The sequence below is a fragment of the Heloderma suspectum genome, chromosome 10 (assembly GCF_057233095.1).
Source record: "Heloderma suspectum isolate Gila_16-S chromosome 10, 16-S_ref, whole genome shotgun sequence".
NCBI lineage: Eukaryota > Metazoa > Chordata > Lepidosauria > Squamata > Helodermatidae > Heloderma > Heloderma suspectum.
Window position 1 is genome coordinate 9251559 of NC_139467.1, and position 12942 is coordinate 9264500.

At 47.5% G+C, this 12942-nt stretch overlaps 1 protein-coding gene across 1 annotated transcript; it reads left to right on the forward strand.

Moving 5' to 3' along the window:
* Positions 1 to 1615: 1615 nt before the first annotated feature.
* Positions 1616 to 6051, forward strand: LOC146337625 (serine protease 1-like). Its single transcript, XM_084815014.1, has 5 exons — positions 1616 to 1676; positions 2036 to 2210; positions 3009 to 3268; positions 4800 to 4936; positions 5468 to 6051. The coding sequence occupies exons 1-5, from the start codon at positions 1637 to 1639 to the stop codon at positions 5615 to 5617; spliced, it is 762 nt and encodes a 253-aa protein (XP_084671140.1). The 5' UTR covers positions 1616 to 1636; the 3' UTR covers positions 5618 to 6051.
* Positions 6052 to 12942: the final 6891 nt, after the last annotated feature.

The following is a 12942-nucleotide window of genomic DNA, read 5'->3' on the forward strand; positions in this document are numbered from 1 at the left end:
GAGAGTGGAAGACTTCACTGTGTTTTCCTCCTTGAGATCTTCAGAAATGATAAGGTCTTGTTCTCAGGTGCTTGCAGTTCTTCTGGAAGGAAACATGCAAGCTCAGCCTTATTGCCTGGGAGAGCCAAAAAATGGGGCCAGTAGTTTGGAAGTGGAACATTTCTGTTTTCAGCAAGTCTCTAAATGGGCTGAATTGCTTTTGGTAGTTATTGTCTTTGATAGAATCTGATGTATACCTGTCAAATGTCATATCAGTCCTGTCAACATGCTCACACTGTGAAATGCAGATTTCATGAAATTGTCAGCCGGGTCACCAAAAGTGCTACTGCCACAAGGTATCCCTACTTCTGCCACACATAGGGATGGGCACCCCCCCCATGGCCACCCCGTGAGCCGTGCACTGGACCTGCATCAGCCTTTAATATATCCATCCATGAACCCTGAAGCCATGAACATCAGCCTTTAATATATCCATCCATGAATGCTGGTGTGCCCAGTGGGCAATGCCTATGTATGGCTCCTGGTTAAGGACTCGTTCATTTACAGAACATATTCTGGGTGTAGTGGGGGCAGGAAGTTAAAGCAATAACCTTGTGAACTTCTCAGACTGACAGCTTCAGCTATTGGATGGTATAGAAATTAAATTTAATTAATTAATCGATGTGGAGGCCATGGAGAACAAACTGGCACCTCTGGGACACCACATAGGAACAATGGCCCATACACAGGAGAGACAGACCGCAGGAAGCCAGTGTGCTTCAACCAGATATTCAGGTATTGGCAGAATACTTGACTTTAACTAGGTACCTCACCGATTTCACCCAACAGGGATTGCAAAATATATCTGTGATGACTAGGTGTGTTGTAATGCAGATGGGAAACCTAATGACATTCCAACAAGATCTCCAGGGATGGCGTGAGGGGGAATCCCATTCATAGAAAAATATACTGAAAGAGACAGATATCAACTGCAGATGGATCAAGGTCATCAGGTTTGTCAGAAGGCATCCTCCGTTACTGTTCTCAGTAGCAGCTGTTCCAAAAGGAGCAGAAACTACTACCTACCCTTATCTTCCACTCCCCATTATAGTAAGTAAACATTTGGGGATACCTCACTTTAACTCACAGCTAACCACTGAGCATACTTTTGTGAGGAGCGCAAGGTCTCCTCGAAGAATCAATAAGAGTAGAGGATGCATCAGCGTTATGTCATTAGACATAGTCCACTGGGAAGATGGGAACATATCTCAACCACCCATACGAAAGTGTCGATGTAATGTTTCTCAAATCTGGACTGCTACCGGGTACTATGTAGCAATTGAGTGTGAAACAAAAACATGAGGGTGGGAGGCTGAGGAATATTTTTAAACTCAAAATATTTTTAATTATTTTCAAACTATTATTTAAAAATAATCTATTGAGATTATTTTTAAACTCAAACATTCTTCCAAACTCCACCGTCATTCTGGGAATATGGCAGGTGGAACTGACAATTATTTTCCTCAAAAGTTAGGTAGTGGGTTTGCTCCTTCTATTTTTGTCATGTCAACTGAACAGCTGTGAGATAAGGTGAGGTGATAGTGGAATATAAAAGACCCAAGATGACCAACACCTCTTTTTCTGTGTTGGTGACACAATGGCGATCTTCCTGTTTGCAGTTCTTCTTGGTGCCGCAGGTAATTTCTTCCTCCTCTTGTATAGAAAAGCCTGCACCACTCTCAACCTCACTCTGAGGCAGTGTTGCTAGGATTTTTCCTTCTGCTTGAGCATTAGAAATAATCTCTTATTTTGATGATGATGGTGATGATGATGATAATTCAGTATGAGGGGAAAGACCCATCCTAATGTAGTCATAAGAACCTCCTTGAGGCCAAGGGCCACAATACATTTTACGCTGGGAGATCAGTGACTGATGTCCTGACATTCTACAGGATGCATCGCATTTGTAGCAAGGCCCAGGAGCTCCCCTGCAGGTGGGTTGGGGAGGGCAGCCTCAATCCCCACTGAAGGTCCAGGGCTGTTTGTCTTCCTGCAGCGGCAGCACCACTGAACGGCTACGACGATGACGACAAGATCATCGGAGGGTACGAGTGCCCGGCCCACTCCCAGCCCTGGCAGGCCTTCTTAACCTATGGGGCTGGCTACCGGTGGTGCGGAGGCTCCCTAATAAACGACCGCTGGGTCATCTCAGCCGCTCATTGCTACAAAAAGTGAGTATGATAATGTATAGGATCGACAAGCTGATTGTCACACCCAATCAAGGAAGAAACGCCCCTCTCTTGCCTGTTCTTTGGTGCAGGGAGGGCTTGGTAGAGGCATTAGACGCAAAAGAGGCCAGGGCCCCTCTGCCTTTCATACTGGGGTCCAAGGGAGTGTTTTTGGCCGGCAGTTTATCAGGCAGGGAAAAGAAAATAGGTAACTGCCTATAGTATATTTCTGTAGCTGCCTAAAGGCTAAACTTTTCACAGCACTCTCTCACCCCTCACCTTAATCTTTCATCATACTTCAGCTGTGATTACCCAGTGGCAAGGGAAAAGCACCCCCACAGGCTGACCGAGGGTTAGGAATCATTAATTTCTTCTTAGTATTATTATTACCATCATCATGTCTTTACACATTTTGTGACTGAAGCTCATGACAAAAACACAGGTTGGCTCTGTAGCCGAGGTCTGGTTAAAACAAAATCTACCTGCCTCAAATTGCGTACGTCTTTGTTGCAAAGAATGTTTCCCGTGAAGCAGTGGAGACTGGAGGCTCCGATCTCAGCGGGGTGTTGAATCTGTTCTGTGTTTTAGTCAGAGCCAGTCAGAACCCTGAAGGACCCCTCCGAGATGCAGGAGCACTTTGGATAGCTTCTTTGGAGTTCTGACTGGTTCTGACCGAACTCCACAGCAGCTTCACCAGCCTACTGGCATGGGAGCCACCAGCTTCCAGCCCTGTAAAGCTCTTCAGAGGGAGGGGGCACGCACAGAATTGCTTCTGGAATGATCCACCTTTTTTTCCTGCAGCCCTGACACACTCCTTGTGCACCTTGGCGAACATGACACCACCCAGGAGGAAGGTACTGAACAGCACATCAAGGTGGAAAAAGCCATCCCCCATCCACAGTACAATGGAGGCACCATCGACAACGATATCATGTTGATCAAACTCGCCCACCCCGTCAAATTCACTGCCTTTGTGCAGCCCATCGACATATCTCCAAACTGCCCTGTGCCAGGGGCCGGTTGTCTTGTGTCTGGCTGGGGAAACATTCTCACATCAGGAGGTAAGGAGCTGCTTCGTACTTACCTTGCTATCCTGTCCTGTTTGGGGAATTTGCCATCCCATTCTACTTTACGTCTTCATGATTTATTTTTTGAAAAATTATACCACAAGTGAAATGGGCCACTATCCTGTCCCCACCAGCCACCCCTCAATGCAGGATGGGGACAGAGCAGGACCTTCGATGCCCAACGCAGCAGGCAGGCAAATTCAGGAGACACAATTGGGGTGTGCGTGCTTCCTGATGATGGAGGGCTCCTAGAGCTACCCAGCAGAAGGCAATATCCAGCTGTTTTGTCATTTTCTCTTTAATGGCCTTAGCAGTGGTGGGAAAATACAGGAGGGTTTTGAGTGGAAGACGACAACATTTGGACCCCCTGTAAAATTCCGGGAAGGAGACAAGGTGATGGTGGGATCAAAGCTTTGTCTGGAAGGACTGGGTGACCAGTGTGCACAGATAGGCAATGGCTCTTGCAAGGATCTAGAAACGTACCTCCAACAGTCACACCCGGCTGCCAAGGTGGGGTCTGAAAACTGGGGGAGATCGGCGGGGGGTCGTTGCCTGGACTGGCAGCATTGCTCACGGGTTTCTGGGGTGAACAAAGCGGAGTGCTGCTCTGATGTAAAGGATGCAGGTTCTCTTAGGGCAGCATCTGCAGGGTCTGTGTCACAGTGAGCGTCAGCTACTGTTGCAGAAGAGCCTAGCGACGGTTTTTGGCCTTCCCTCTGTTCATCCCTGCTCCGCTTACCCCAGTAAATAAGGAGAGAATCCACAGCATCAAGTTCCCCTTCCTTGTGCCGCAGTGACGGGAGAGGTCGGATGGGTGTGCGTGGTCGGTCCCCCTTCTGTTCACCTCCTCAAGGGAGAAGGGGCCCTCGCCTCAGCGGAAGCTGGGTGGCTAAGGGCTAATTACTCACGCACTGGCACGCATGGGAGAGGGACAGGGCGCATTGATTTGCGTGGAATTGACTCAGACAAGAACATGGGCTGTAGGGCAAACAGCTCTAGAAGATGAAAAACCTGCAGAAGCTGTTAAACCAGAGAAATAGCAGAGACAAAAGAAACAAGTGCATACAGATGGATCTGAATTTTACTTGATCAATTAATCAGTGCAATGGTTTTATCCATACAATCGTTTAATCAACAGGCAGCAGGGTTGCCAACATCTCTTCCTTGTCCCGGCTCCTGTGTCTTTCACACTCAGCAGCTTGATCCGCAGACATGAGCTTGTACTCCTCTCCATGCCCTGTACATCTTCCCCTTCCCAGTTCTCCATATCAAGCTCCTGTTAGAAGCACAAGAGTGGACCATTTCTGTTTTTTCTGCTCAGCTGGCAACCCTAGTTGCCGATCCTGCTTCAAAACTAGGGTTTGTCTCCATCCTGGGTCTAATTTGCAGAGATGGAGAAATTCTGGAATGAATCAAACGGGATCCATCCCACATACTCAACCGCTGATTGGTCGATCTGCATTATCCCTGAACTTCACTGGGATGACCTGAGCTTTACACTCAGATGGACCTTTGTTCTTTCCAGTTCAATACCCGCGTGCCTTGCAGTGTCTGAATCTGCCCATTCTATCACCCTCTGTATGTGATTCCTCCTATCCTGGCCGCATCACTTCTAACATGTTCTGTGCTGGCTACATCGAGGGAGGCAAAGACTCCTGTCAGGTGAGAGAGAGACTGGGTGTGTTGGGAGGGAGGGAGGGAGAGGTCTGGTCATGCCCGCAGCACACAGAGTGGCATGGGTTAGGAAGAGGTCCTGAAGGCACTGGGGGAAATGGTGTCATTGGCGGCCGCAAGTGTGGAATGGCATTTTTTCAAAGCTCCACCATGTTAGAATGACAATAAGCAGCAACCCCACCCCCCCCTGCAAGTTAAGAACTAGCAGATCCAGGGGAAATATTCTGGCCGAAGTGGTGGAGTCTGTTCTGACCACCTCAGGAACACATGCATCGAGCAGGCCAGAGAGAGCCAGGCGAGATGGCAGAATTCTGGCTCACATCTCCTCAGGCTGCAGGGGAGGAGAGTCCCTTTTTAGATGTTTCCCCACATGATCCACTCCCTGCGCAGGTAAATACTGAACACCCACAGAGGGCAGGATGAAGAAAATCATGTTATAGTGGTGGTGAGGGGGAGCTCAGTTCCTTGCTGCATTCTAGCATGGGCACTAATGCTTTGTTTGGCCCTTCTCGGCTGTAGGGGGACTCCGGCGGGCCTCTGGTGTGTGATGGAAAACTGACTGGCATCGTGTCCTGGGGTTTTGGATGTGCCCTGAAAAACCGACCTGGCGTGTACACGACCGTATGCAATTACAAGGCCTGGATAGAAGAGGTTCTCGCAAACAACTGAGATAATCTTGAGGCTTTGCTCCAAGGAAAAAGGCATCCCACTTCAAGGAAAAAGAAAAGCCACCTCTAATGACATTCCTTGGATCCAAATAAATCTCCTGCTTAAAATAAGGGTGGTAGCAGATGCCACCCAAACCCACCACCGTATCTCTTGCCAGTCGGGCTTCTAACAGTCACTCCATCTCCACAGGGAACCTTGGGAATGTTGGTTCTGGGTGGGAGGCTGGGTTTGTCAGCATCCTCACAAAACTACAACTCCCAGGATTTTGTGGGGTGGGGAAGCCACATCACTTCAACCGGTAAAAACCTAAAACAAGGATGTAGTGTAGATATACCCAAAGGAATCTGGGGGAGAAAAACAATTAGTGGGGAAAAGGTGGGGAATTAATGTCACATCCTTGTGTTTAAAAATAAAGCTTGGTACCGACATCCTAGCTCCTTGTCTGAGGTTTCGTTATTATTTTGGAGGGGGGTTATACAGTGATGTTTGTTCATTCCTTTATTTGGCTATATGGTGTTATGTACATGCACCCCGCTTCCAAGCCAAGCTTCAGTGGTTCCAGCACTTACTCAGGCTTCAGTTTGCTTAGATGGAGGTCACTGGAGACTTACAACATTTCTGTGATATTATGACAAATGCCCGTGTTCAGAAGTTCTCTCAAAATATCGGTATGTAAGCAACCCCTGGCTAGCTACCCACTGAACTCAACATCAAGGTGATGAAGAACAATTTAAAACAGTCAAACCTTAACACAATAAAAAGAACATTAAAAACCATGAAATGTTAAATTATTAAAACTATATAATTTAAATGGCTAAATTAAAAAGCTAAGTCTTCACATGCTTTCTAATAGCCCAAAGAGTAAAGGCCAGTTGTAGCTCTTGAGGGAGAGCATTTCAGAACACCCTGAATCCCCAAGTCAAGCTTTCTAATGACCAACCACCCCTCCATCTTGTCTGGGTTTAACCTCAGTTTCTTCACTCCTATCCAGCCCTTTGTTCTACCAGGGAGGCAGAGGTTCGTAAGGATTCAGGTCAGGCAATGAACACACATTGGGAAGTTCCTCTGCTACTTTGATTTAGGGATGTACGAAAGTCACTTACTTTAACGAAATTTGATTCACGGTGGGGGGAGGCGCTCCGTCCCTCCCCCCTGAAATTCTGGCCAGGGGGAAGGCGCTCTGTCCCTCCCCCCTGAAATTCTGGCTGGGGGGGGAGGCGCTCCATCCCTCCACCCCCGAATCCTGGCCAGCCGGGCCCGCAAATAGCGGCGGCCATAGCCGCTGCCGTTTGCGTCCCTGCAGTCAGCCGTGATAGGCTACGTAAATGTTTACGTAGCCTATCGCAGCTGAGTAAAAAAAAAAAAAATCGCGTATGCAAATTTGCATTCCTTATTTTGGCATGTCTAGTCTACGTAAATATTTACGTAGACTAGGGCAAAAATAAGGGGAACGCAAATAGCGTATATGCGACGCTATTTGCGTTCCCCTTATGTTCGCCATAGTCTACGTAAATGTTTACGTGAACTAGACATGCCAAAATAAGGAATGCAAATGGCGGCGCCCATGGGCGCCGCCATTTGTGTACGCGTAGTTAATTTTTTACTAACGTAGTTAATTTTTAACTACGTAGTTAATTTTTTAACTAACGTAGTTAATTGCGTACGCGTAGTTAAATTTTTACTCTAGGCTATGTAAACATTTATGTAGCCTATCATGGTATATTTTTAAAATCTAGCCATGATAGGTTACGTAAATCAATACGCAGCCTATCATGATTTTCGTTGTTGTTGTTTTTTTTACTGGAAATGGCAGCAGCGGCAGCCGGTTGGAAGACCGGCCGCTGCAGCCACTGCCACTGAACCGCCGCCGAACCACCGCCGGAGCTGCCGCCGCCAGGAGGATTCGCCCAAGGTAAGTCTCGTCCCGGGGGGGGGGTGAGGGGGAGCAGACCGTTACAACACCAATTTCGGGGGGTCGAATGCACTGGCATTCGGCCTCCCCGAGATTCGTGGCGAAATTCTCTAACATCCCTACTTTGATTGATTCAGAGAAATTGAATAATTTCAATTTCTTCTGTCGCTAAGGAACCCCTGAATCAGCACAGACATACCTCTCAGCCAGAACACTGCAGCACACCTCACAATCCCAGCCCATGGAGAGATTCATGGTGGAGGGAGTCCTTTGGGTTTATATCCCCTCCAGGGCTATGATAGAGCTAGGGATGAGATTTCAAAGAGGTTACAGGATGTTGATATTCAAACAACAATGACTGTTGCTGCTTAACATTGCTCTAACAAGATCTATAAAAGCATCATGACCTCTCTGGGGAAGGCTCCCCCATATTTGATTTCCATCACCTCACATGACCAGGTGTAGACTGAACTCACTCCAATTGATGGAGGGGAAGGCACATTATAGGACCCATCATGGCATGAGTGCAGATTGCCCAGCTGGTTGCCCCAAGGTGGAGGACATGCTACACTTTCTAGCAGAATGCCCATTGTATATCCATTTGAGGAAGCAATATCTTGAGCCCCTATTAGCTGTGCTAGAGGATACTTCTGGTGCAAGCATAACTCGATTATTATTAGCTGGAACAGATCATTATACATCATATAGGACTGCTAAGTTTGTCAGTCGAGCCCTGGAGAGGTGAAAGCCATTGACTGTTATAAAAAAACTAAATCCGTAAACATGGTATTAACATTCTGGCAGATACTGGTTTAGGATTTTAAAATGTTTTTAACTTGCTCTTGTTAGTTATTTTATTAATACTTTGTACTTCGGTCTCCCTTTTGGGTTGATGTGAGAATTCTATTTGTTTTGCGTGCGGATGGCCTGATTGGCTAAAAAGCAATAAACTGTATATCCCCTCCATCATCAGCTGCAATGTAAATAGCCTATTCCTCACACAGGTGTTTTGGCCTTACTGGTCACACACACCTGACACTGAGGAGCTCCTTGCTTTTAGTCCAGAGCACCTGGTCCCAGGTACAGGAAAGACTTGGGCATAGAAATGACTTATTGTATGCATCACATCCTCACCTCCTTGCCACACAAGGGTCTTCCTGTGGGTCCCACCCCACGCCACCCCTTGATGCATATAATAATTCCTCTCGGGCCTTTACCGTCTTGTCAGCTTACCCTCCACTGCTTCACTGCGCCAGATCAGAGCATGAGCTTTTACATACAATTTCTTGAGCTTTATATACAAAATAGATGTTAACAGAAACAGTATTACAATAGATATGAGAAAGAAAGTGCCAAGCCAATTTCAAGATTGGTCATAGTGGGGCTCCATCCCGAAAAGATGTCCCACCAGTGGTGAGTAGCAAGGACTTCTATACCTTGATTACATTTACTAGTTCAGTTTGGTCATGTTGGATTTTTAACATCATTCCCTTGTCACTTCAACGTAATGACCTTAATTTTGCTTGCACACTTTCACTCTCCCATAGGACCTGCGCTATAGAAGAAACATTAAAGCCCACGGGGATGGAGAAATCCCATTCCTCAGCCTCCCACCCTCAAGTTTTTGTTTCACACTCAGTTGCTACATAGTACCCGGTAGCAGTCCAGATTTCATAAAATTGTCAGCCGGGTCACCAAAAGTGCTACTGCCACAAGGTATCCCTACTTCTGTCACACATAGGGATGGGCACCCCCCCCATGGCCACCCCGTGAGCCGTGCACTGGACCTCCGCCATTTCCTCAACCACATTCAGCATTCTTGGCGAGCCTCTGGACTGTCTGCGGGCACCCTTTGAGCGGCGCACAGCTCCTCTTCCTCCTGTGTGCCACCATTTGGTGTAGAGATCCCACATATAGGGGTGGGTGAAAACCCCAGTGGCCGCCCTGCATGCTGTTTGCTGGACCCCCACAGCTTCCCTGACCCTGTTTGGTGTACTGGCCGAGCCACCAGATGGTGCGCAGGTACCTGTCTAGAGGTTTGCAGCTCCACTTCTTCCTGAGAGCCACCATTTGGGGTAGAAATTGCAGATTCGCTACTTATGTAAATTGTGATTTCTGCAGAATGGCAGCCATAAACAGCTCTGCTCATGCAAAATTACAGGTGTATGCCTGTAATTTTGGCATAAATGGGGCTATTTACGGCTGCCATTTTGTGGAAATTGTGATTTACGTGGGTAGCTTACCCACGGCTTCTACGCAAAATGGCGCTCGCAGTAAGTGGGGATCCTTGAGCCTACCCTATACTATAGTCGACCTATACTGCGGCTGAGGGCAGCGAAGGAAGCAAACCTCTCTGCCCCCATTGCATCCACGTGGAATATGCCAGTGATGCTTTTCCATACCATGTGAGGCCTTTTTCACTAGGATGCTGGAGAGGAAGAGCTGGACCAGTTGGCAACTCCGTGAACAATGTCTTTTGTCCTTTGCAGATTCAGCTGCTCTGATTCATCTGTCTTGGACCCCAGTGTTGGGGAAGGCCAGAGTGGTGCAACCTCAGCTCCTGCTTGTCCAATTGTTTTGGATTCTTTCCCACTTGTAGATCTTAGGGTATCTGGAGCGATGAGGGCTACCACCCGTGTACCCAGCCCTTGCCCTTCTGGCCGAATCAAATTGGCCAAGGTGGGACTGATGCCGTGGCTAGGAGACATGATTAAGGCCTCTTTGCAGGATTGGGTTGTTTTCTCTCGCTTGAAAGAGGCACTAATAAGGCCTTTATGAGGGAAACTTTGCCTTGACCCAGGAGATCTGTCCAATTATAGGCCAGTCTCAAATGTACCATTCTTGGTTATGGTGATTGGGAAGGTGGTACCATTGCAACTCCATATGCACCTGGATGAAGCTGATTATCTGGACCCATTTCCATTGGACTTTCAGCCAGGATACGAGGTGGGGACTGCTTTTGTCACCTTTCCTGATGATCTATGCCAAGAACTGGATGGGGGGAATGCAACCCTATTAGTTTTCTGGGACCTCTCAGTGGCTTTTGAGACCATCGGCCATAGTATCTTCTGGAAAGCCCAGCAGTGCTGGTTTGTAGTGATTCTACAGGAAAAGGCAGGATAGAAATGCAATAAATAAACAAATAATGTTATGCCCTCCATACTGAAGGTGTGGAAACTAGACCCTGGAGCACGCCGCATCTGTACGGGCCACCCCATTGAGTGCAGGGCTGGACCTATACGCTCCTGAAAGTGTACACCTCTCCCCAAGGGTCCCGGTAAAAATTCCCCTACAAATAGGTATACAGGTGTCCACAGGCACCTATGGGCGAATAGCAGCTCACTCTGGTCTAGCAATTCAGGGCATACAAGTCCTGGGGGAGTGGTTGCCACTGATTATCAAGGAGAGGTGCAGGTTGTATTACTTAACCCTTCTCCCTCTGAAATCGCACTTACTGCCAGTGAATGGATAGCCCAACTGTTCTGTGAAAAAGCAATGCACTCCCTGATGTGCAAGATGCTCAACCTCCCAAGTAGCTTACTGAGAGGGGGAAAGGAAGTTGTGGATCCACAAACTGGAGCAAGGGGCAGGTGGTCTGGGTGAAATAGCCCCATAAACCATTAAGAGAGGGCACAGTAGTTACCCCAGGGCCTGGAGACACCTATTGGGTTTTGCTCAAAAATGATGATGTACCCATTTGCCTTGACAGACGAAAATTAATCTGATGGGAACAATGTGGCTGTCATTGTTTCTCCTGATATCGATCTGGGCCCTCCCTGATGTAATTGCTGCAGGTGAAGAGCCTTCCCAACATGTGACCTCAGGACCAAGATACCATCAAGGGCAACAGCCAATGCTGGTGCAAGGCAGTGCGCCCACTCTTTCCCTTGGTGAGAAACACGTCCTGTCGCAGAAGCAATGGGACATCTGGGACATCTGGGACTTGTATGGACATTGTGGGGGTGAGCTATTGGATGGTGCCTTGCCAGAGCTTATGCCTATCCATACCCTGGAACCAACAGAAGTTCATGATAACCTGGTCCATACGGTGGGACATCACCTTGCAGCATTTGTCTGAAAGGCAATGGATCACAAGCAATACCGTACCTAACGTTGACATATGAAGCGATCCTCATTCGGGGAGATGGACGGGGGAATACATACGAGATGCTAGTTACAGTTTATTATACTTAATCAGGGCTCGTAGGCTGATGGGTGCTTCTCCATCCACAGTTATACTATTGAGAGACCAACCTCATCAAGTTATGGAGGCCTCACAGAGACGCATCTATCGTGTTACTATAAACCTATCAGCCTTTAACATATCCATCCATGAGCCCTGGTGTGCCCAGTGGGCAACACCTATGTAAGGCTCCTAGTTAAGGACCTGGAGTACTCGTTCGCCTACAGAACATCTTCTGGGTGTAGTGGGGGCAGGAAGTTCAAGCAATAACCTTGTGAACTGCTCAGACAGCTTCGGCTGTTGGGTGGTATAGAAATTACGTTAAATAAATTAATCGATGCGGAGGCCATGGAGAACAAACTGGCACCTCTGGGACACCACATAGGAACAGTGGCCATATGCAGGAGAGACAGACCATGCAGGAAGCCAGCGTACTTCATCCAGATACTCAGGTATTGGTAGAATACTTGACTTTAACTAGGTACCTCACCGATTCCACTCAACAGGGATTGCAAAATGTATCTGTGATGACTAGGTGTGTGGTAATGCAGATGGGAAACCTAATGACATTCCAACAAGATCTCCAGGGATGGCGTGAGGGGGAATCCCATTCATAGAAAAATATACTGGAAGAGACAGATATCAACTGCAGATGGATCACGGTCGTCAGGTTTGTCAGAAGGCACCCTCCGTTGCTGCTCTCAGTAGCAGCTGTTCTGAAAGGAGCAGAAACTACTACCTACCCTTATCTTCCACTCCCCATTATAGTAAGTAAACATTTCGGGATACCACACTTTAACTCACAGCTAACCACTGAGCATACTTTTGTGAGGAGCGCAAGGTCTCCTCGAAGAATCAATAAGGGTAGAGGATGCATCAGCGTTATGTCATTAGACATAGTCCACTGGGAAGATGGGAACATATCTCAACCGCCTGTATGAGAGTGTCGATGCAATGTTTCCCAAGTCTGGACTGCTACCGGGTACTATGTAGCAACTGAGTGTGAAACAAAAACTTGAGGGTGGGAGGCTGAGGAATGGGATTTCTCCATCCCCGTGGGCTTTAATGTTTCTTCCATAGCCCAGGTCCTATGGGAGAGCGAAAGTGTGCAAGCAAAGTTAAGGTCATTACGTTGAAGTGACAAAGGAATGATGTCAAAAATCCAACATGACCAAACTGAACTAGTAAATGTAGTACGAGGTATAGAAGACCTTACTACTCACCATTGTG

Coding starts and splice junctions, on each gene's coding strand:
- LOC146337625 (XM_084815014.1), top strand. CDS start 1,637: ATGGCGATCTTCCTGTTTGCAGTTCTTCTTGGTGCCGCAG. Junction 1,677..2,035: donor AGTTCTTCTTGGTGCCGCAG/GTAATTTCTTCC, acceptor GTCTTCCTGCAG/CGGCAGCACCACTGAACGGC. Junction 4,937..5,467: donor GAGGCAAAGACTCCTGTCAG/GTGAGAGAGAGA, acceptor TCTCGGCTGTAG/GGGGACTCCGGCGGGCCTCT.